This window comes from Balaenoptera acutorostrata, chromosome 6 (assembly GCF_949987535.1).
Source record: "Balaenoptera acutorostrata chromosome 6, mBalAcu1.1, whole genome shotgun sequence".
NCBI lineage: Eukaryota > Metazoa > Chordata > Mammalia > Artiodactyla > Balaenopteridae > Balaenoptera > Balaenoptera acutorostrata.
The window spans coordinates 75,874,246-75,900,695 of record NC_080069.1 but is presented as its reverse complement, the minus strand read 5'-3'; the positions used below and the strand labels follow the sequence as shown (position 1 = coordinate 75,900,695).

General features: G+C 34.4%; 1 protein-coding gene across 3 annotated transcripts in view; it reads right to left on the bottom strand.

Annotated features, from left to right (window-relative positions):
* The window catches only part of SMC5 (structural maintenance of chromosomes 5), a 97,168-nt gene that overhangs the window by 51,732 nt on the left and 18,986 nt on the right, over window positions 1-26,450 (bottom strand). For all 3 annotated transcript variants that reach the window (XM_057548879.1, XM_057548880.1, XM_057548881.1), the window contains exons 4-8: window positions 13,117-13,279; window positions 11,969-12,103; window positions 10,265-10,405; window positions 8,696-8,857; window positions 7,825-7,896 (exon numbers count right to left, since the gene is read on the bottom strand). In XM_057548879.1, coding sequence (XP_057404862.1) covers window positions 7,825-7,896; window positions 8,696-8,857; window positions 10,265-10,405; window positions 11,969-12,103; window positions 13,117-13,279 — 673 coding nt within the window. The remainder of the gene's footprint in view (window positions 1-7,824; window positions 7,897-8,695; window positions 8,858-10,264; window positions 10,406-11,968; window positions 12,104-13,116; window positions 13,280-26,450) is intronic.

Here is a 26,450-nt window from a genome sequence, read left to right as displayed (position 1 = left end):
TGATCTGATATTCAAAAATAAATGTAATCCATCATTTTAACAAGCTAAAAATGAACATGTGCATGATCGTATCAATAGATATGGAGAAAAAGCATTTGACAAAATCCAACACTCACTCATGATATTCTCAGAAACACAGGAATAGAGCAGAACTTCCTGAACTTCCTCATCTATAAAAAACCCTACAGCTAACATTATACTCGATAGTGAAAAAATGAATGCTTTCCTCCTAAGACCAGGAACAAGGCAAGGATGTCCACTCTAACCTTCTTATTCAACACAGTGCTGGAACTTCTAGCCAGTGCAATAGGCAAGAAAGGAAATAAAGGGCATAAAAATCAGAATGGAAGAAATAAAGCTGTCTCCATTTGTAGATGACATGACTGCTTATAAAGAAACACCCCAAGTAAACCATTAAAAAAATAAGGAACAGAGAAAAAGAAAAATCAAAAGAAAAACTTGGGTATAATCCAACAAAACACAGAGAACTTATATGCTGAAAACTACAAAATGTTGATGGAAAAAAATCAAAGATCTAAATAAATGGAGACATACCGTGTTCATAGTTTTGAAGATTCAACATAGTAAAGATTTCAATTCTCCCCAAATTGACATACGTTTAATGCAAGTCCCATTAAAATCCTAGCAACATTTTTCTGTAGATATAGAAGAGATTTGGCTGTCAACAGGAATGGCAAAGGAACTCTGAAAATCCTCTCCTCCAGAAAAGTAATGAAAACATTGACAAAAATTATCAAAATTAACTCTTTCAGAACTCTGGAATTTTAACCAAAGGCTTTTCAACAAGCCGGAGGGCATTTACTCAAGAAAAATGCTCGAATCTTGGTAAAAACAACAAGCTTTGTGGTGTTTTGAACATGCCCTATTCCTATTCCCCGCTCCTCAGTTCCTTGGCAGCCTTGAAAACCAACAGCCCACAGTCATAGTGAAATCAGCAGCCTAGGAGCTATGGGAGAGGTCACAAAGTTAGAGAACTTTCACATTCTCAGTCTCAGAGAACTATCGTTATCTGATCTGTCTGGCAGTTTCCAGGAAAACCTTACTTGCAAGCCTTGTCTTCATTTGACCTGACTCCATAGCTTGCACACTGCAAAAGACCCTTTTCCTTGGAGGAAGCTGCCAAAAACAATCAGTGGCAATTGTTTAACAACAGAGCTGCCTGGTGTAAGATAAGTGTGGCAAACAATAAGCTAACCAAAAAATTTAAAAAGAAAAAGCTGGAGAATACGATGCCTATAGGAAGTTTTGGTAGCTCCTGGGAATCTAGAAGGCCATATGCATGCTTGAGTTCGGACTGTGCATGGCCAAGGCTGTATGCATGCCCTAGAAAGACCTGAGGAGGCCCTTATCTCTCACAACATTCTGTGCAAACAGGAAGTGAAAGCTGAAACAGAGTTGTAAACTAGCACTGGAAGTTAACCAAAGCTTTCAACAATTCAGGGAGTATTTGAGGACAGAATCTTGGTGGAAAGTGAAAACAATGCCTGGCTGAGTGTTGAAGGTGTGAACCAACATGCATTCAGAGACCCTCAACAAAGACTGGGAGACATACTAGATTGGGAGACATTATAGTCATTTGAGAAAATGCCTATCCAGTAATTAGCTGACCACTAACTAACTGAGCAGAGACTTTAGCAGTCACATATGACAAAGAACACAGAATTCACAGAGTTAGGAAAGTAATTAAAAAACAAAAACAGCAACATCATCATCAGCAAACAAAAATAACACAAGCCTGGGTGAAAGGAGGACAACTGATTTCAGAGTTGCCACATCCTGCTATTTAAACTTTACAGTTTCAACAAAAAATTAAAACACAGTCAACAAAACAAGAAAGTATAACCCATACACAGGAAAAAAAGCAGTCAACAAAAAATGTCCCTGAGGAAGCCCAGAAATAGTTACAAAATAATGACTTTAAGACAGCTATTCTAAATATGTTCAATGAACTAAAGGAAAACATGTCTAAGGAAAAGAAAGTAAGAGAACAATGTCTTATTGAATAGAGAATATCAATAGAGAGAGAAATTATAAAAAAAGAGTCAAGTAGAAATTCTCAGTTGAAAAGTTCAGTAACTGAAATAAAAGATTCACTAGTGGAATCATGGCAACATGCAAAGCAAAGATTAAGTGAGCTTGAAGATAGGTCAATTGAAAGTATTCAGTCTGAGGAACAGAGGAGTATTCAGAGTATTCAGTCTGAGGAACAGAAAAAAAGAAAAAGAAAAAGAAATAGAATGTAGGACACCATTAAATATATCAAAATATGTGTAATAGGAGTCTCAGAAGGAGAGAAGAAAAAGAAAGAAGCAGGGAGAATATCTGAAGAATAATGACCCTAAGCTTCCCAATTGTGATGAAAAACATTAATCTACACATCCAAGAAGCTCCATTAATTCCAAGCAGGATAAACCGAAGGTGACTCACATCTAGAAATTTCATAGTTTACTGCTGAAAGAAAAGGAGAGAATTTTGAAAGCAAGAAAAAAGTAACTCATCATGTACAAGGGATCCTCAATAAGATTAATAGCTGATTCCTCATCAAAAACCATGGAGGTCAGAAGGCAGTGGGATGTTATATTCAAAGTACTGAAAGAAAACCAAGAATTCTATACCCAGCAAAACTATCCCTCCGAAACAAAGAAAAACTTAACACATTCCCAGATAAACAAATATTGGTAGAATTCATCATTAGCAGACCTGCCCTACAAGAAATACTAATGCAAGTCTTTCAGAATGAAATGAAAGGACACTAGACAGTAACTTGAATCTACACAAAGAAATAAAGAGCACCAGTAAAGGTAACTACATATGTAAATAAGAGATAGTAAAAATGTATCTGTTGTTTGTAACTCTTCTTTTCTCCTATCTGATATAAAAGACAACTGTTGTGGTATAATAAAAAATATATACTTGGTCTTTGTCCCCAGTTCCTGACTCAGAGGTCTTAAAAACCTTAGAATTTCCTGAGTGACAGAAGTGTCTTTTGTTATTCACACTAAGCCCCTTTTGCAGATACCTGATTTTATGCTAATAAGATGACTCTTGGCAGGGCCCCTATACAGCTTCAGAATAGAGACTGATTGCCAGAAGAACCAACCACATGATTAAGGGGTTGGAACTTTCAGCCTCACCCCCTGCCCTCAAGGAGTAGAGAGAGGCTGCAGATTGACCTCACTCACCAACAGCCAATAATTTAATCAATCATATCCAGGTAATGAAACTCAATAAAACTCTTGAACAACATGGTTATGGAGCTTCTGGGTTAGTGAACATGTCCATATGGTGGGAAGGTGGTGCACCCAGAAAGGGATTAGAAGCTCTGCCCCACTCTAACCCCCCATACCCTTGTGCTATGCACCTCTTTCATTTGGCTGTTCCTGAGTTGTATCCTTTATAGTAAACTGGTAATTGTTAAGCGTAACATTTTCCTGAGTTCTGTGAGTCGTTCTAGCAAATACTGAACCTGAAGTTGGCGGTGGAGGGGGGTTGTGGGAATCCCTGAATTTGTAGTGAAGTCAGAGAGAAGAGTAGGAAATCTGAGGTCTGGGGAATTGAGACTGGCATGTAAAGCCAGGACTGTCTTGTGAGACTGAGCCATGAAATTGTAAAATCTGCTTTAATTCCAAGTAGTTAGTATCAGAACTGAAATGAATTATAGGACACAAAGTTGGCGTCAGAGAATCACACAATTATTGCCACAAAAATGAAACTATATAAAGAGATAATTATAAAACTACGTTGATAGGCTTATAATGATTAAAAATGTAACTGGTATGACAATAACACAAAGGAAGGAGAAGGGAATGGAGCTATATGGGAGCAAAGTTTGTATACTACTCAAGTTCATATTAATATGAAATAGATTATCATAAATTAAGATGTTATTTGTAATTCTAAAGGCAGCCACTAAGAAAATAGCTCAAAAAATACACAGCAAAAGAACAAGGGAATTAAAATGGTACAATAGAAAATATTTAACTCAAGAGTAGCCCCTGCTCGCTGCAATTAGAGAAAGCCTACACACAGCAACGAACACCCAACACAGCCAAAAATAAATGAATGTACAAATAAATAGAATATATGAAATACTGTTTCTCTATGGCTTAAAAACTTTCAAAGCCTTCTTATAGTTTCTCACTGCATTTACAATCAAATTCAAATTGCTTTCTTTTTTCTTCAAGGGTCTACCTAACATAGTCTCTGCCTACCTCTCATATCTGCTACTTTTCAGGAACAATACACTTGTCCCCTGGTATCCTCAGAGGATTAGTTCCAGCACCTCTCCATTCCCCCCACCCTCTACAGCTACCAATATCCACAGATTCTCAAGTCTCTTACGTAAAATGGCATAGTATTTGCATACAACCTACACGCATCATTATGGGATGCAAAGGTACATCATTATTGTAGTTTTAAAGCTGTACATAAGACATACTTTGTTTTTACTGTATGCTTTTACGGAGTGATCTATGCCCCATCCCAAAGCAAACATAAACAAAATTAGATTAAATGTAAAAAATTTTTTAAAAATCATCTCTAGTATAATGTAAATGCTATGTAAAAAGTTGCTGGTGTATAACAAATTCAAGTTTTGCTTTTTGGAACTTTCTGGAATATTTTTTTTTCCCAAATATTTTTGCTCAGTGGTTGGTTGAATCCACGAATGCAAAATCCATGGACATGGAGGGCCAACTATATTAGACCCAGGAAGACACTGAGGCAGACTGTCAAAGTGCTAAGGAAAAAAAAATTTGTAATTTAGAATCCAATATCCAGCCATATTAATATTCCATAGTAACTGCAAAAAAGATAGTTTGCAACATACAGGGACTCAGAAAGTTTATCACCCAAAGAACATCTCTAAAACACCTACAGAAGATAGCCAGTAAGAAAAAAACCCAAAAAATTCCTACCTCTTCAAAAGAAAGACTCATAAGAAGTGTGATATAAGCAGTAACATGATCAAATAAGTCAATAAATATATTATTAAGTCTAAATAAATACAGATAGTAGAAAATAACATCTTAAAAAACTGACAAGTAAAATTTCTGATGACACTGGCATGAAGTGGAGAAAAAAAGAAATAAAAGCCTGCTAAGATTCTGATCTTAATTAAGTAGAATGAAAATACTGATTAACTTTTTTTATTAAGAAAAATATGTTATTTAAACTTTAAGAGTAATCAGTAGAATAGGCTTAGAATATATAACTTTAGGGAAAAAAAATGGAATAAGAAAACCTTAATCAACAGCAACAGAAAGTAGAAAGGGCAATAGGAAGAATCAAACAAAAAGCATAGGAAGTAGAAAACAATGGTAAATGTGAACTGGTTAAACTCCTTTACTGTATGAAAAAGTGTCTCTCACACCAAATTGAAAAAATTACAAAGCAAAACCCAGTATATGTTATTTTAAACAGATAAAATAAAAACATGATGCAGAAAGAACAAACAATAAAGCTTTAAAATCTAGAAAGCAAGAACTAATACAATTACAAGGAAAAATAGACAAATCTACATTCACAGAAGAAGGTATTGATACTTTAAAATGGATGTCAGGGCTTCCCTGGTGGCGCAGTGGTTGAGAATCTGCCTGCTAATGCAGGGGACACGGGTTCGAGCCCTGGCCTGGGAAGATCCCACATGCCGCGGAGCAACTGGGCCCGTGAGCCACAACTGCTGAGCCTGCGTGTCTGGAGCCTGTGCCCCGCAACAGGAGGGGCCGCGATAGTGAGAGGCCCGCGCACCGTGATGAAGAGTGGTCCCTGCACCACGATGAAGAGTGGCCCCCGCTTGCCGGAACTAGAGAAAGCCCTCGCACGAAACGAAGACCCAACACAGCTATAAATAAATAAATAAATAAATAAATAATGTAGCTATTAAAAAAAAATATTATGAAAATGGATGTCAGGTTGGTAAGAAAAAAAAATAAGTAGAACATTTGCATAATTATAGTAAGCCTGATATATATATAGCTATATATCTATATTTACATGTATAAAAAACCACCCGTAAAGACAGAATACATTCTTTTTGAATATATGAAGAATACCTACAAAACCAAATATAAAAGTCCAAGAGAGGTTTCCAAAAATTCTAAAACAAAGTCATAAAGGCCACATTTATTAACCATAAAGCAATATAACTGGAACTACACATTTTTTAAAAAGCTTAAAAATTCCATATCCATGTAAATTGAAACAGTAAGAACTCCTATGTAAGCTTAAACAAAAACATTTAAATGAGAATTATAAAATCTTAAACAGAAAAACAGTACATATCACACATATGAGATGTATAACCAAATGATAACCAGAAAAAAAATTTATACCCTAAAATGTATTAAAAATTAAGAAAGGCTAAAAATTCAAGAACTTACAAAAGTGACAAACTGGCAATTATGATAAGGGAAAAAAAGAAAACATTGGTTTTAGGAGTACTAAACTACTTAAAAGGTTGGCATAACACTAAAAAAAACCAGTTAAGGATGGAATAAAAATTTTAGGTCAATCTCAGATGGTGCAAAACAATCCTAAAAACAAGATTTTCTATTTGAATCCAGGAACGTATTAAAATACCAAGTAAGATTTATGACAAAATGCAAGGATGGTTCAATGTTAGACAACCTATCAACTTAGTATTCCCGTTTGGGGTTTTAAAGGTGAATCTTTGTGCCTTTTTCCTTCTAAACTCTAACTAAATAACAGAAATGGAGCAAAAAAAAAAAATATCCTGGAGACTCTTAGAACTAGGAAATTTCAAGTATAAAGACATTACATATTAAGTAAGATTTTTATGGAAAATGTTATTTTATATTGGGGAAAGTAGAGTGCGGCACTGGGAGCTACTTCTGAGTTCTGCAAGTCGTTTAATTTTGTGGAGTCTTTATTTCTCCACCAGCTATTTGTATACAATGGTGACTGCCCTGTACATACTTTAGAGGGATTTAGAGAAGGGAGATTTTGCTATAAATACATTATTGTTGAGTCTTCCAAAGTAAATTAAAAAAAAAAAAGAGAGAGAGACACACACACACCCCACATAGAGAATTACCCCTACCAACCCTACACTATCCTCCTACCCCAATGCCTTCACACCACCTCTATGCACACACCTTGAGCACTAATGCTAGCAAGCAAGCTTCTGTCATGAAAATGTGAGGTTTATTCTCTGGAGAAGTTAAATGAAAGAGGATTGGAACTTGAAGATAAAGGCATAGGAAAAGGGGTAAGGCTGAAAACTGAGAGATTAACGTCATGCTTTAAACACCAGGAATGCTTCAAGACATGCATCTATCCCTAAGAAAGGTAATTCAAACTTTAGTTTCTGAATGGTCCTGGAGAACAGAACTCCAGATACATTTGGGGATCTGTTAGCTAAAAAGCCCACTTTCTTGCCCAATTATCCTAAAATAATTTTGTCATCAAGTCCCATCCATGCACAATGAATTTATAATCAGCTTTTTAAATACCCAACTCTTAATATAAACAAACAACAGAATAAATCCCTTATAATTTAATTTCTGCTATTAAGATAACTAAATCCAATTTTACCATCACCCTATTAAATACATATCTATTGCACCCTATAATGCATATCTATGAGTAGTTTAGAGCCATTTTCCCCATTTATCCTCTGTGCAAGTGCTATACTTCCAAAGCTTAGTTCCCCTCACAGATTAAGAAATAGAGAATGAGGAGGATCTCAGACAATTCCCAAACAAGAAGGTGTCTCATAATCTACACCTGAACACAAAAGTTAGGGCAAATTAACATAACAAAAATTTCAATACAAGATCTTACATGTTTATCTTTCCTTTCTATAACATCTTGCTTTTGTTTGCATTTTTGAGATGTCTCCTTAATATCTGTTGCCTGTAAGATTGAACCAGAAGAGGGGAAGTTAGTTAAAAATTCAAGCAAGGCAATTATGTGACCCCACTCATCCAAATATTAAGTTGCTATGTAAGTTTACCCACAATGATTTTCCATGATTTCTTTCAAACTAAATTCATAATTATCACCCAAAATACCAACAATTATTTGAAAATCTATGAAAGGTTATTCATATAGATATTAAAAATAGCTGCAGCAATATGCATACATATGTTTCTGTATCTCTTCACATTTATTTCCTCATGTTATTTTATCCTAGAAACGATTATATAGAATTGCAGGGTCCATTCTCAAAACAATATCTGACTCCAAAATCTCACCTAAACGTTAAAAGCCATGATCACAAAAAATTTAAATTTACATTTTCAAAATATCGGGAATATTCCATATGCCATTATATTATTTATTCCAAGAAACATCAGGATTTTTATATTACATTCCTCCAAATGGGTATATAGTTACAAAGCATGTATAATAAATTCACAAAAGGAGTTAAATGTTTCTAGGAATACTACTCTGATCCTCCTGTTATTAAAAACAATCACATTTCATTTTTCTCTTTTTATATCTTGGAATTTCTATAGAGTAGCAAGCTCCTATAAAGTAGCAAGTGATGATTAGGACCTTGAAAGACCTGTGGTAGTAGAATTCCTAGTAAAAGAACTTAAGGAACTAAAGTTAACAAGTAAATCTACAAAACATTTTAAAAGACCTGCAAAATATTTTTGTATTTGCTAAAATAAAATACAGGAAATCCAAAATTGAGCCAGAAAAGTACCTTCTCTTTGATTCGAGCCTCCAAATTGTGACGCTGCCTTTCAGTTTCTTCAATACGTTGTGTTATAGGAATCTGCCCTTCTTTAAGTTTTCTGACCTCATCCTTTGCTCGGTCCCGAGCTAATTTTACTTCTTCATATTCCTGACGAACATTTTCATATTCCTTGTAACGAATTCAAGAAAGAGAAGTTAATGCACTCCTAGCTTAAAGTAACACAAATACTAAAATCAAGGTACAAGCAGAAACCAAATCTATGAAAAAGACAGTTTTGAATCCCTTTGGCAGGTCTATTAATAAAAAATTTGCCCTCTGAAACAACTTCAAAAATAGTAAATACCAACATAATGATTAACTCAGTGATACTCACTGAGCACTTATCTCTATCACTAGGGCAGACTCTCTGTCTTCCATCCCTTCCTGTTATTGAAACTTACATCCTAACGGCTTCTAACACTAGGACCTCCTCTAGTCTCTCAATAAAGAAGGGATTCAAAAACATATAAAGAACCAAAAGAAACTCAGTTATGAAAAATAAAAATGAAAAAACAAAAGTAAAATGGCTCAAGAGAAAACCAAAATATAGCATCCAGGTGAAAATGATGCTTGTCACGTCACAGGAATTAATAAATATTTGCTAAAAAAATTAAGTGGAGTGGTAAGAGAGCATATAGTAAGAATGAATGAGATGAAGAAAGGTAAGAAAAGAATACAAATAAACATTACAGTAAATCAAAAAAAGGAAAAAATGAAAAAAGATTGAAATCAATCTTGAAAGAAAAGGGAGAAATCAAAAGACTTCAAAAGACAAACATAAAGCAGGTGCAAGAATAATAATGGACATAGGATAAACCTAATCAAAATGAGCTGAAGAAAGAAAAAAGTTTAAGAAAATGGAATTACGGGAAAGGATAGGGTGAAGCAGGGGTGGTGGGGTTAGGGTGGGTGGGAGAAGGTTCACAAATAAAGCCACATATTTCTCCAATCTAATAATTATTTCCATCCTAGCCTTAAAAACATTACTAAACTTTCTTATTTTGTTCCACCCACTGAAAAGTAATGTACTGAGGGAAATGAATCTTTGGCCCAAACTGTGGTTTTAAACAGTATACATCACAGAGTGACTAAAAACAGTAGCCTCAGTAAGCTTATGAAGCATAATGAGCAGAAGATTACAATTAATATCCTTCAACTTTGTCTGCAGCTGAAGCTGATATTAGTAGCACACTCAAAGTAAATTCTCAGTGACCTGAGGACACTCAAAGATTTAATTTTTACATATGTAAACATTTTTAGCTCATTAACATTTTATAAAACAAAACTATCTGTTGACTCAAATCTGGAAAAATTAAGGGCACAGACTTAATCAACTGTTATCTGTTATGCAATAACAACAACATAGCACACAGTTATATAATAACACAAAGAAAGAGATAAATGTTACTATGTATGATATACAAAGCAAAAATGAACAAAAGCACCTAATTTGAATATACAGTAATTAGTGCCTTCTTTATAACTTTTCTGCTAATTAAAGAATCACTATTTTCACCTTTAATAACTCACACTTACCACCCATGGCCTTTTTGCTTCAAGCATCTCAATCAAATCTAAATGTCGCTTACGTTCATAAAACCTCTCCACATCTTGTTTATATCTTTCATTCCTCTGAATCATCTTCTCTAGATATTCAGTTTTCTCTTTGCATGAGGTCTAAAATAAATATTTATTTAACAATTAGTTTAACTGAAGAAAGACAAAAGGTCAAAGCTTTTAATAATGAAAAATGTACAGTGCTAGCAAAATTTCACAATAAATGATTCCATAGGAGTTCTTAAGAACTGTGTGAAACTAATGTGCACACCTGAATTCTGGTCTAGGTTCTACTATTTATTAATTATGGGACTGTGAGGAAGCCCTGCCACAACTCTAAGCCTGGACTCTTCTTGCCTAAAGAGAAGAGAGGTATCTGCCCCATTCACCTCAAGGGTAGAAGCAACTCAACTTACTATAGGTGAAAGCTCAACAAAAGCTCTGACATCACATACAAATGAAGAGTGGTATTATTATGATTACTATGTTATAAATACCAATGACTGAAGGACTTAGAAATGAGATAAAGGAAAGCTAAAATTCAGCCTTTATATTGTGAATTAACAAATGCCAAAAATGTACTCAGAGCTTAGTAGAATACGTTTGTTTTCTTTCAGAGTTTGGTAGGTAGTTTCAGTGAGTGTTTCAGAGGGGTGTGTTAAGATTGTTTGACGTGGGGAAAAGTAAAAGGACCGACAGAGTATATAAAGTAGGATAAAATAATTACGACTCCTTTGGCCATTCACTCTGAATAAGTATAACAATAAAAATAGTATTAAATTATAATAAAACTCATTATCAAGTACAGACAGTTACAGTTTAAGAGAAAGCATTTGTTTACAAGATTTCTCATTACAAAAATTTACTGAATTTATTTTAGCTGCTGAGATATGGAAAATGATTCATTAAATAAAACACCTTTTCAAATGATATGATATAAAAGAACATTTTAATTTATTTATTAAAGGTGACAATAAAAATCAAACACTGCAACTAAATGTACAGTTCTTTTACAAAGTCCATCCTCACACAACTGAAAAAAATACGAGAACTGGCTCAACAGAGACACTATATTAAAAGCTACATATCTGCTGTATTACCCAAAGCCTTACACAGTGCCTGGCATATAGCAGGTGTTTAGTAAATACTGAATGAATAAAAGAATAACACTGAAACTTACTGAGAGAAAAAAAATACTTTATAATACTATTATTGGTTCTTTAGAACAGGGGTCCCCAATCCCCAGTCTGTGGACCGGTAGCGGTCCACGGCCTGTTAAGAACCAGGCTGCACAGCAGGAGGCAAGCGAGTGAAGCTTCATCTGCTGCTCCCCATCGCTCGTATTACTGCCTGAACCATCTCCCACCCCTCACCCCGTCCATAGAAAAACTGCCTTCCATGAATCCGGTCCCTGGTGCCAAAAAGGTTGGGGACTGCTGCTTTAGAAATTCAATTAATAACATATATTTGATGAAATGATAGTCAAAAATGTCAAACTTTATATAAAATCCATACCCACTTTTTGTCACCTAACTTAATTAATGTTAGCAACAAAATCCTAGGTGAAAAAAAATCACAAATATATGAATGCACTCAATGAATCAGAACTACTATTTACTTTCCCACATTTTGAGACATAGAAATCAATGACAGACACAAAATGAGTTGTCTATTTATAAATACCTCTAGTTGTTTTTCTTTCTCCCTGAAGTTTTTGAGTTCACAGTGGTATTTGTGCATTTCTGGAGGACCAACTGACTTCTCAGTGGCTTCAAGGAGTTCAATTTTACTGAGTTTAGCAAATTCTCCAACTTTATCCTAGAGCAAAAACCTTAAATATCAGTTAATATTATCGTTTATAAATATCTTCAAAACATTTTTCACTCAGTGATACTTGTCAAGAAGAAACTCATTTAAAAGAAAAAAACCCTTTATTTTGAGATGTGAATCTTAATATAAACCCTGTCCTTCATATATCATTCTTTAAAATAATAAACTTAGGGTATAAACTGTCATCTTTTTGAGAACCTTAAAAAAATTTCGATGTCAATATTTCCAGGTTGAAAGTTCTATACACATTTAACAAATAGTTTGGAAATAAAAGAAAAAATACTCCCCTGGACTGAAATGATTATCTACTACACATAATTTGGAATGGAATACTAGAAGTTAAAAAAAAAAACACAGAGCAATTTTAAACATCTACTTCTGTAGATAGTCTTATATCAGCTGATAAATACTTGCAAATTTTAACTTTTCTTTCACTTGGACATAGTAATCAAATCATCATTGTTTCTGAAGAAAAAAATGAACTATAATTCAGTCACTAGACTGCATTCAAAGACAAATTTAAAAGATCTGATTTTAACATATAACATGCAATATCAGGATGTTTTATTTTTACTAAACAAACTTAAAATATGAAAGGTTTTTAGAAGGCACACCTATAGATTTAAAAGTCTTAGTATATAAAATATTTTATACAAATACACTGATTAAGAAGTTGTTTACTAACAAAATTTTACGAGTCTATGAATGGGAGCACACAGCTGTTCAAGTTACTCTCTGTATTTAAAAATAATACCTTTATTTCCTTTACAATACTTTAACAGACTTATTAATTATTTCCAAATTACTACAAATTAGTAAGATTATACTGTAAGAGATGAGATGCTACCTTTTACAAAGAACTGTTAGTATTAAGACCACTATGCTCATTTTAAATAGTAAACATTACAATACTCTTAAAAAGTATTTACATTCTTATATGACATAAAGAGGAAAGAAACATACATAAAATTTTCCCACCTTTACATTTAATTCTCTCATACCTGAGGTAGAAACTGGCAAAGATTGCCCACTTGAATATTTAAGGCTGCAACCTGCTCTTCTACTACTTTCTGAGTTGTAGATTTTTTGTTGATGAACCAAAAGGACTGATTTTTTGCCACATCAATCTCACGAGTGATTACAAGATTTCCAGACGTCCTGAACCTAGTTAAAAAATAAATTAAAAACCTTTATACTCAAAATACATACATTATTTTAGAAATAAAATTTCTAAAATTCTCTTGCATCAAAGGTTGCCACATAGGATTATTATTATAATTTTTACTCCTTTTGACATTTTGGCCCCTCCAAAGAAGGAAAGCCTGACATTTTATTAGTGATAATATGTAACTGACCACCTGCAGGTTATTACTCTTTCAACATTTGAAATTATTTAAACTGTTAAAATAAAATAAAAACAAATGCCAATACTAATTCCCAAACACTGCCAGAGGAGTTATTTATCCTTTAATCATTATGCTACACTCCAATCACGTGTGTTGACTAATTTTAAATGGGTTGGTATATAAAAACATGTAACAGTTAAACCTCGAAACTCTCTCTACTTGGAAAATGTATGAATGAAAACTAACTCTTACATATGCATTTCCAGACATCAAAATCAGCCTGCCCATACAGGTGGCCCATGGTTTCCTCATCTTACACTCCACCACTCTGAATTCAGAGGAGACTGTACCACATGACTATAAGGAACATTAAACAATAGAAAATCTGAAAGAAGGGTATTTACTTATTTCTTGCTTTTAAAAGTACTACTGCTTCACACCTCCTATCTATTCATCCATCTTCTTCACTGGCAATCAGCAGCATGGGAAGAAGCCTGGGACCACCAGAGAGACAAGGTGCCATTGTTGGGGTGTGTGTGAGGAGAGGGGTGGGACTGCCATAGAAGTTCCTTTCTCTGCACGCGTGCTTTCAGGTGGCAGGGCACCACCTACAAGAGCTCCAGGGATGGGTGCGAGCTACCACTGCCATCTAGGACTCCACAGATGGGCATGGAGTGCTGCCGCTGCCAAGGGTCCCATGAGTGGGTGCTGGTTGCTTCCCCCACCTCCTGGAAGCGTGCACGGGCAGTGCACCTGCACAGCCCCTATCAAGGGATAACAGCCAGTACACGCTGAGGAAAGAGACGGCAAGCATCCAAACCAAAAGCAACCCTCACACCAAAAAAATATTACACGCACACAAGCTACACAGGGACACTCCTGCATATAATTAGCCCTCCAAGACTACGGTACATAATTGTTTCTCCTAAACACACAGAGTAAGAGAGATATAAGAGGAACCATTCCCGGTGAAAAGACCGAGAGAATTCCCCTGAAGGAACAATGAAACAGACCTCTTCAGTCTAACAGACACCAAGTTCAAAAAGAAGGTAACAAAAATACTGAAGGAATTAAGAAAGGCTATCAACAGAAATGCAAATTACTGTAAAAAGGAAGTAGAAACTATAAGGAAGAGACAAGAAAAATTAGAAAATTCATTTGCCGAGACAAAAGCTGAGCTAAAGGCAATGAATAGCAGAATGAATAATGCAGAAGAAAGAGTAAGTGATCTGGAAGATAGAATAATGGAAATTACCCGATCAAAACAGCAGACAGAAAGCCAAATGGGGGAAAAAAAAAAGAAAGCAATATAAGAGACCTATGGGATAATACAAAGCATGCCAATCTACGCATAACAAGGATTCCAGAAGGAGAAGAAAGAGAAAAAGGGATTGAAAATGTATTTGAAGAAACTACTGAAAACTTCTCAAACCTAAAGAAGGAAACAGATATCCAGATACAGGAAACAGAAGGTCCCAAACAAGATGAACCCAAACAGACCTACATCAAGACATATTATAATAAAAATGGCAAAAGTTAAAAATAAAGAGAAGATTCTAAAAGCAGCAAGAGAAAAGCAAAGAGTTAATTTCAAGGGAACCCCCATAAGACTATCAGCCGATTTCTCTACAGAAACACTGCAGGCCAGAAGGGAGTGGCAAAATATATTCAAAGTCTTAAAATGGAAAAATCTGCAACCTAGAATACTCTACCTAGCAAGATTATCATTTAGAATAGAAGGAGAGATAAAGAATTTCTCAGACAAGCAAAAACTAAAAGAATAAAGCAATACTAAACCTATCCTGAAAGAAATATTGAAAGGTCTTCTCTAAATAGAAAAAAGCAAGAAGATATAGGAAGGAGGAAATCACAATTGGAAAGTAAACCACTTAAATAAGCCAGTATACAGATCAAAAAGAAAAACAATAAAAGACCTATTTGTGAAAGCTACGATAAAGACAAGGAACAGCAAAAGTCTAAACATGAAGATGTAAAAAAAGGACATCAAAATCATAAAATGTGGCGAAGAAGAGTAAGAAAATGTAGATTCTTTTTTTTTTTAGACTGTGTTTGAGCCTGTATGACTATCAGTCTAAAGCAAGCAGATATAAGAAGGGGTTAACATACTTGAAAAACAGGGCAACCATAAATCAAAAACATACAATAGATTCACAAAAACCAAAAAGAAGAGAACACAAGCATAAAATAAAAGAAAGTAATCAAATCACAAAAAGAAAAACAAAAAAGGAAAGGAAGAAAGAAGAAACATACAATCAACTGGAAAACAAGGTTTAAAGTGGCAATAAATATATATGTATCAATAATTACCTTAAATGTCAATGGACTAAATGTTCCAACAAAAGACACAGAGTGGCCGACTGGGTGAAAAAACAAGAGCCTACAATATGCTGCCTACAAGAGATCCACCTTAGGGCAAAGGACACACACAGACTGAAAGCAAGGGGATGGAAAAAGATATTTCATGCAAACGGAAATGACAAGAAAGCAGGAGTCACAATAAGCGTATCAGACAAAATAGATTTTAAAACAGAGGCCATAAAGAAAGATAAAGAAGGATACTATATAATGATAAAAAGGTCAATACAAGAAGAGGATTTTACACTCATCAACATATATGCACCTAATATAGGAGAATACAAATACATAAAACATACTAGCAGACATAAAGGCAGAAATTGATGGGAATACAATAATAGGAGACTTTAACACCCCACTCACATCAACAAACAGATCTTCTAGACAGAAAATCAATAAGGTAACAGAGATCCTGAATGATACAACAGAAGTTAGACTTAATTGATATTTTAGAACATTACATCCAAAAAAAAACCCAGCATACACATTCTTTTCAAGTGTACATGGAATATTCTCTAGGACTGACCACATACTAGGGCACAAAACTAACCTCAACAAATTTAAGAGTACAGAAATTATTTCAAGGATCTTCTCCAACCACAATGGCATGAAACAAGAAATCAATCACAGGAAAAGAAATGAGAAAAAAAAATTACATGGAGACTAAACAACATGCTACTAAAAAATCAATGGGTCAATGAGGAAATCAAAAAGGAAATTAAAAATACCTGGAGACAAATGGCAATGAAAACACAACCATACAAAATCTATGAGACGCAGCAAAAGCAGCTCTTAGAGGGAAGTTCACAGCGATACAGGCCTTCCTCAAAAAATAAGAAAAACCTCAAATAAACAACCTAACCTACCACCTAAAAGAATTAGAAAAAGAAGAATAAACAAAACCTAAAGTCAGCAGAAGGAAGGAAATAATAAAGAACAGAGAGGAAATAAATAAAATAGACATTAAAAACACAGCAGAAAAAAATTAGTAAAACCAAGGGCTGGTTCTTTGAAAGGGTAAACAAAATTGACATGTCTCTGGCCAGGCTCACCAAGAAGAAAAAAGAGAGAATCCAAATAAACAAAATAAGAAATGAAAAAGGAGAAAACTCAACCGATACTGCAGAAATACAATAAACCATAAGAGAATACTATGAATAATTATATGCCAACAAAGTGGACAACCTGTAAGAAATGGACAACTTTCTAGAAACACAGAGCCCACCAAAACTGAATCAAGAAGAAAGATAATTTGAACAGATCTATCACTAGAGGTGAAATAGAATCTGTAATTAAAAAATAAAACAAAACAAAAAAACTCCCTACAAACAAAAGTCCAGGACCAGATGGCTTCACAGGCGGATTCTACCACACATACAAAGATCATACTTATACTGATCCTTCTAAAACTCTTTCAAAAGACTGACGAGGAGGGAACACTCTCAAAGACATTCTATGAAGCCACCGTCACCCTAATACCAAAACCAGACAAAGACATCACCAAAAAAGAAAATTATAACATCTTTGATTAGTATAGATGCAAAAGTTCTCAACAAAATATTAGCAAACCAAATCCAACAATACATAAAAAAGATCATACACCATGACCAAGTGGGATTCATCTCAAGTTCACAAGGATGATTCAATATATGCAAATCAATCAATGTTAATACACCACATTAATAAAACAAAAGTCGAAAACCACATCATCATCTCAATAGATACAGAAAAAGGATTTGACGAAATTCAACATCCATTCATGATGAAAACTCTTACCAAAGTGGGTATAGAGGGCACATATCTCGACATAATAAAAGTCATTTATGACAAACCCACAGCCAATATAATACTCAGTGGTGAAAAGCGGAAAGCCTTCTCACTAAAACCTGGAAGAAGAAAAGGATCACCACTCTCAACTCTTCTATTCAACCTAGTATTGCAAGTCCTAGCCACAGCACTCAGAAAAGAAAAAGAAATAAAAAGTATCCAAATTGGAAGGGAAGAGGTAAAATATTTACTATATGTAGATGACATGATAGTATACATAGAAAACCCTAAGGACACCACACAAAAGCCACTAGATCTGATAAATGAATTCAGCAAAGTAGCAGAATACAAGATTAACATTCAGAAATCAGTTGCATTTCTTTATATTAACAATGAAATATTAGAAAGGGAATGTAAAAAAACAATCCCTTTAAAAATTGCACCAAAAAAACCCCTTAGGAATAAACCTGACCAAGGAGGTGAAAGACTTATATGCTGAGAACTATAAAACATTAATAAAGGAAATCAAAGAGGATTCAAAGAAATGAAAAGATATCCCATGCTCTTGGAGAGGAAGAATTAATATTGTTAAAACGGCCATCCTATCCAAAGCAATCTACAGATTTAATGCGATCCCTAGCAAGTCACCCATGACATTTTTCACATAACTAGAACAAATAATACAAAAATTTATACGGAACCATAGAAGACCCAGAATTGTTAAAGGAATCCTGAGGGAAAAAAACAAAGCAGGAGGTATAACCCTCCCAGACTTCAGACAATACTACAAAGCTACAATAATCAAAACAGTGTGGTATTGGTACAAAAACAGACATATGGATCAGTGGAATAAAATAGAGAGCCCAGAAATAAACCCACACACCTACAGTCAATCTTTGACAAAGGACGCAAGAATATAAAATGGGAAAAAGACAATCTCTTCAGCAAGTGGTACTGGAAAAGTTGGACAGTTGCATGTAAATCAATGAAGTTAGAACACACCCTCACACTACGCACAAAAACAAACTCAAAATAGCTTAAAGACTTAGATGTAAGACATGACACCATAAAACTACTAGAAGAGAGCATAGGCAAAACATTCTCTGACATAAATCGTACAAGTGTTTTCTTAGGTCAGCCTCCCAAGGCAATAGAAATAAAAACAAAAATAAACAAATGGGACCTAATCAAACTTACAAGCTTTTGCACAACAAAGGAAACCATAAACAAAATGAAAAGACAACCCACAGAATGAGAAAATATTTGCAAACAATGTGACTGACAAGGGCTTAACTTCCAAAATATACAAACAACTCATACAGCTCAATAACAAAAAGACAAACAACCCAATTGAAAAATGGACAGGAGACCTAAATAGATATTTCTCCAAAGAAGACATACAGATGGCCAGTAGGCACATGAAAAGATGTTCAACATCACTAATTATTAGAGTAAATGCAAACCAAAAGCACAACAAGGTACCACCTCATGCCGATCACAACGGCCATCATTAAAAAGTCTACAAATAAATGCTGGAGAGGGTGTGAAGAAAAGGGAACCCTCCTACACTGTTGGTGGGAATGTAATTTGGTACAGTCACTAAGGAAAACAGTATGGAGGTTCCTCAGAAAACTAAAAATAGAATTACCATATGATCCAGCAAGCCACTGCTGGGCATATATCTGGAGAAAACTATAATTCAAAAAGATATATGCACCCCAATGTTCAGAGCACTACCATTCACAATAGCTAGGACATGGAAACAACCTAAATGTCCATCAACAGATGAATGGATAAAGAAGATGTGGTATATATATACACAATGGAATACTACTCAGCCATAAAAAAGAACAGAATAATGTCATTTGCAGCAACATGGATGCAACTAGAGATGATCACACTAAGTAAGTCAGAAAGAGAAAGACAAATACCATATGATATCACTTATATGTGGAATCTAAAATATGGCACAAATGAACCTATCTACAAAACAGAAACAGACTCACAGTCATAGAGAACAGACCTGTGGTTGCCAAGGGGGAGGAGGGGTGGGAGAAGGATTGGCTGGGAATTTGGGGATAGTAGATGCAAACTATTACATCTAGAATGGTTAAACAACAAGGTCCTACTGTATAGCACAGGGAACTATATCCAATCTCCTGGGATAATCCATAATGGAAAAGAATATAAAAAAGAAGGTATATATGTGTATAACTGAGTCACTTTGCTGTACAGCAGAAATTAGCACAACATTGTAAATCAACTATACTTTAATTAAAAAAAAAAAAAGAAAGAAAAAGGAAAAAAGAAACCATCCCCAAAAGGCTATACTGTCACTGTGAGGGTAAACTAGAATTACTCCATTACCTCCACCACCACCATCACCCACAGCAAGGCAAACTTGCCTGTATCAAACTATGACTCGAACTGGAAATGAAGAAAAATTTTACCCTGAGAGTTACTAACCCCAAGTCACTCTCAAACAGATTTGTACCTTGAAGTTACATGACAGACATAAGGAGGTTCAAAAACCCTCAAACTGAGAATTCTGTGTATTGAGATACTGGTTTAAAAGTATCCAATGATCTCTAACAGAAGTTAACAAAAATTCTCTCTGCAGGAATCTACCTTTATCATCAAAGAGTTTAACACAGATAAAGTTCCAAGAGAAAGGAGAAGCTCGCTGGAAACACACACGCAAGAAAACAAAGCTTCAAGAGTAAGAACTGGCAGAAATAGAAAGTAAAATCATATTGGAATCAAAGGACTCAAGTATAAATACGTTTATTATATTTTAAGAAATAAAAGATTGAAAATATAAATAAATGACATGAAAAAGAACCAAAGAGAAATGGATCTAGAATGCAACGTAGACATAAAAAGATGAAAAATATGAAAGATGTTAAGAGACATGGATGACTAAGAAAGCCTAACATCTGTCTTGTAAGAGTTCTGGAAGGAAGGGAGGCCAAGAATGGGTCAGTGGCAGTATTTGGAGAAATAAGAGATAAGAATTTTCCAAACTACAGATTTAAGAAGAAATCACAGCAAAATAAATAAAAAATAAATCCACACATAAATATATGATGTGAAACTATAAAACACCAAAAACAATTACTAACAAAGAAACTAAGATTAGATTCACAACAGAAGACAATAGAATACTTTGCATGTGCTGAGAAAAGATCTATCAGTGTAGAATTTTATATAAAGCAAGTACATCTTTCAAGATTTAGAGCAAGATATTTACAGACAAAAACCGAGTGTTAGAAGAGCTTCATTAAAGGAAACTTTAAAGAATGTCCTCTGGCAGAAAGTGATCCCAGAGGGAAGAAAACAAATGCAAGAAAGAATGAAAAGCAAGGCAAACAGAAAATACGTGGCGTAATTCTAAACAAACATTACAGTTTAAATTAATAATAGTTATTATGTCTTGAAGAGTTTAAGAAACAAGACAGAATTAAAGTAGCATATAAATTCAGAAAAAAAGTTATAAAAAGCACTCTAAGATATTTATTCAGTAGAAGATGAAAATTTAATTAAGTCTAGACTCTATTAAAGTATTTGTTAAAAATTCTAATAACCATTAAAACAAGAGAACAATGCATAATTTCCAAAACAATAAAAAAAGAAAAATTAACCAAACAAAAAAATCCAAATGAAGGCAAGAGAGGAAACAAATACTGAAAAGTGGGCCAAATTAAAGGCACAGAATAAGGCAGTAAAAATAAGTCCAGATGTATAAGTAATTACAATAAATGAACTGTATAACTGTATGTATTATTTAAAAGACTATATGAAAAACACCACCCAGCTATCCTTGTTTAAATAAGATAAAAAAGATATTAAAAACTTGAAATGAATGAAAGATAACCAGGAAATATTTAAAGAGAAAGCTGCTAAGTACATTCATTAATAGCAAATTAAACAGATTCTAAAGCAAGAAGCCTCGAAAGATGAAGAAATCAGCACATAACAATAAAGAATTCAATAATGTCCTGAAAATATATAAAGCAAAAATTGACAGAACAAGGGTAATTGATGAATCTACATAAAGGGATAGTGTAATACACTTTTCTCAGTAATTAAGGAATTGATCTGACAACTGCAATCAGCTAAAATACAGAAGATTTAGCAATATAACTAATAAGCTTGAACTAATGGACAAATACTGAATGTTGCACATACAACAGCAGAATTCTCATTCTTTCAACCAAACAAGTAACAATTACAAAAGCTCAGTACAAGTAATAAGTCTCAACAAATTTCAAAGGATTGAGAACATAAAGACCATCTCTCTCTCTCTCGCTCTCTCTTTCTTTTACCACACTACTATCAAAGTGGAAATCAATAGTAAAATATAACAGGAAAATCACTACATTAGAATCTGAAACAACTTTTAATTTATGAACTCAAAAAGAAAATGAAAGAAACATTCACAACTGAAAAGTACGAAAATACAATATACCAAAATTTGGGAGATGGAACTAAAGCAATACTGAGAGGGAAATTTTTAACCTTAACTATTTATATCAGGGAAAAAACAAAAGACTGAAAATTAGTACAATAAATATCCATTTCAAGAAATTAGAACAAAAGAAACCAAAAGTTTAAAGAAGAATTAGTAAAGGTAAGAGTAAAAATTAATGAAATAGAAAGCAATGATGTAAGACAGAAATAACAATGCAAAAAGTTAATCCATTAAAAAAGACTAATAAAACTAACAAATCAATTTTTTCCAAATCATGAAAAAAACATGAATGAAAGAGGGGAATACAACTACAGAAGACACTTAGATAATATATATTATATATGAGACAACATAATACAAATTTAATAAAGTTACATAAGAAGCTATTATTCAGCCCAATAAAATTAAAAGCTAAGATGAAAAATTCTTTTAGAAAAGTATAAACTACCGTGATGATTCAAGAAATAGAAAAACTAAATAATCCATTATCATTAATTAAACTAAATCAATAGTTAAAAAATTAAAAAACAAAAAAACTCGAGGCCCAGATGATTTTATCAGTAAGTTTAACCAAACATTCAAACAACAAATGTTTCACAAACAAAATACAGATGTAAAAATCCTAAATAAAACATTAGAAAAGCAAATCTAGCAAAGCAAAAATTATGACTATACTGCATTTATTCTAAGAATGCAAAACTGGGTGAATATCAGGAAATTAACTGAATTTAACAATTAAAATAATATGATCAATTCAATAGATGCTGATAAAATTCATTAGCTAGTCATAATTAAAAGAACACCAGGGCTTCCCTGGTGGCGCAGTGGTTGAGAATCTGCCTGCCAATGCAGGGGACACGGGTTCGAGCCCTGGTCTGGGAAGATCCCACATGCCGCGGAGCAACTGGGCCCGTGAGCCACAACTACTGAGCCTGCACGTCTGGAGCCTGTGCTCTGCAACAAGAGAGGCCACGATAGTGAGAGGCCCGCGCACCGCGATGAAGAGTGGCCCCCGCTTGCCGCAACTAGAGAAAGCCCTCACACAGAAACGAAGACCCAACACAGGCAAAAATAAATAAATAAAAAAAAAAAAAAAAAAAAAGAACACCAAATCAGGAACAAAAAGTAAATGGTATCAAGGAACCAAATAAGTGGTATCTTCCAAAGTCCTACAACAAATACCTCATTTCACTCCAGCCACACTACCATTTTTCTGTTCCTCAGAAACAACAAATTTAATTCTGCCCTAGATCCTGAGCACAAACTATTCCATCTGCCTGGAATACTCTACTCCCAGTTCTTATGGTTCTCATTTAGTTCTCAACTCATGAATATTCTCAACAGGCCTTTCCTGAACATTCAACAGAAATAAATAAAAGCACCACCTCCCCTAAACCTTGCCAAGGCCTACAATGAGCTAAATCTAATTTAAGTTCTTTGTCTTCATTTTACTCGACCTATCAGCAACACTGGACACATATCACTCCCTCCTCCTCAAGCCATCGAGCCATTCAAAGTACTGCTTTCCAGGTACTATATTCTTCTGACTCACTAGCATTCCTCTCAGTTTCCTTTCGCTATATTCAGCCCCTAAATGCTGCAGTACAACAGGGTCTAGCTCTTAGACTTCTTTGCTTTGTATCTTCTCCCTTGGAGATTTCAATCACCCTACTGCCAACTCCCCAAATGCATTATCTTTGGCCCAGACTTCTCGCCAAACGACAGGTTAAAAAATCCAATTGCCCATTCAACATTTCTACCTGAATGGCTATATAGGCATCTCAAACTTTACTCTGTATTTTACTGACCCTGAAAAGCATCGGTTTTTGTTATTGTTCTTTTCCATCTTAACATTTCTGAAACTGTGTTGCGCATTTCAAACCGTGTCATAGTTCAATTGGAAGCTGCATTTTACAAATGCTGCCATCTTAATTTGATGAAATATAATTTACTCCAAAATGACCTTCTGATCTTACCCTAAAACATACTGATGCAGGTTTCATTACCTCAGCTAACAGAAACTCCACTCTTAAGCATGCCAGATTATCTATATATGTACATGTCCTCTTTGATGCCTCTCTTTCACACCCTATATTCAATTTGTGAGCAAATCCCAAACTATTTTAATTTCTCTTAAGGTTATTATATTCATCACTACTTTGGTATCCTTGCTTTTGCCTCTGTTTTCTATTTTTCACACAGCAACCTAAATGGTCTGGTTAAAATTTAAGTTAAATTATGTCACCTCTCTGCTCAAATCCTGGTGGCTTCCCATCTTAGTCAAAATAAATGCAAATTCCTTACATTGGTCCACAAGGCCTTATGAGCTGGCTCCCTCCCTGATATTTTCAGAACTTACCTTTTCCTGCTCAATGCAATCCAGTGACTCTAGGTACCACTTCAGAGTCTTAGCATTAACAGATTCCTCTACCTGAAATGCTGTTTCTCCAAATATCTCCATGCTCATCCCCTTATTCTCTTCAAGTCTTTGTTCAAATACTTTCTCAGTGAGAACTTTCCTGATCACCTTATTCAATACTGTAATTTCCACTCTAGCATTCCCTATGTTCTCTTCCTGCCTCTATTTTTCTACATAGTGCTTATCACCATCTAACATATTTTATTATCTATTTGTTTATGTCTCCTCTTCGCCTCTAACCATAAATTCCATGATGGCAGAATGCTGTATCCCCCAATGAACTAATAAATATTTGAAAAATGACTGCATAAATGCATGTCAGAGACTATTCTATCCACCGTTGCCTTCAATGGATATGTGGTCAGTTAATGCATCCGTTCAACAGCAATGACAATTCCAGCAACTAATAATGAGCCATTTTATGTCTGGTACTCTCAAAGCCACATGGACCCTAATGGAACAAGAGAGCACAACATAACCATGTTGAGTATGGGGAAACGGAAACCTCCCCTTGTGCCAGACTTGGTAACAGAACTCTGGTTAATAGTCACTGGTTAGATTATTAGAGCAAGTAGCTACTGCACACCAAGTAGTTAACCTCTTTAGATAACTAAGAAGACAACTGGGCTTTGGTGATTCAGAGTAGAAAGTCAGGAGTGCTTAAGACCTGCAGCCATCCATAATGGACTTTTGAAACTTAAATATTAATACTTCCTCTGTATTTTATAAATATACCTGGCTTAGTATACTTTTTCAGTTTCAATATCTAAGAAACCATTTTGATCAATCAATGGTACCAAGGCTAACCCAGGAGTATCTTTGGCAACAGGCATACCTCGGAGACATTGCGGGTTTGGTTCCAGACCACCACAATAGAGTGAATACTGCAATAAAGTGCGTCACACGAATTTTTCGGTTTCCTAGTACTTATAAAAGTTGTTTATACTATACTGTAGTCTACTAAGTGTGCAACAGCATTACATATAAAACAACAATGTACCTACCTTAATTAAAAATACTTTATTCCTAAAAAATGTTAACCATCATTTGACAATGCGGGGTTGCCACACATCTTCAATTTGTAAAAAAACAAAAACAAAAACAAAACACAGTACCTGCAAAGCACAATGAAATGAGGTATGCTTGTATTTTTTAAAATTGAGATATAATTCACATATCATACAATCCACCATTTTAAAGTGTACAATTTGATGGTTTTTAAAAAAATGGTGGTAAAATGTATAAAATTTACTAGTTTAACCATTTTCAGGTATACAGTTGAAAGACTGTGTGTATCAACAATGGTTTTTAAATGCATTCACAAGGTTGTGCAACCATCACCACCATCTAATTCCAGAATATTTTCATCTCCCAAAAGAGGAGCCCATACCTGTTAAACCAATCACTCCCCATTCTTTCCTCCCCTCATACCCCAGCTACCACTAATCTATTTTCTGTCTCTATGGATTTGCTTATTTTGGACATTTCATATAAGTGGAATCATGCAATATGTATTCTTTTGTGTCTGGCTTCTTTCACCAAGCATTATCTTCTCAAGGTTTACCCATGTTATAGGGTCTGTCAGTACTTCAATCCTTTTTACGGCTCAATAAAATGTCATTGTATGGATATATCACATTCTGCTTACCCATTTATCAGGTGATATACATTTGAGTTATTCATAATTTTCATTATTAAAATTAGGAAAAAGCTACTTTTGTGTCAATGAGCAATCAATCTCTAGAATAGTGACTGGACCAAAGAATATTTGTATTTAATATTTGATAGATGCTGCCGAATAGGATATAGTGCCTATACTCCCACAAAGAGTGCACAACAGGATTCACTTTCCTATACCTTCATATGACTGAATTTTATTTTAAAAATTTTCTAAGCTGAGAAGAAAAGAATCCTCACCTTGATTTCCTTGCTAACTAGTTAGGTGTAGCCTCTTTT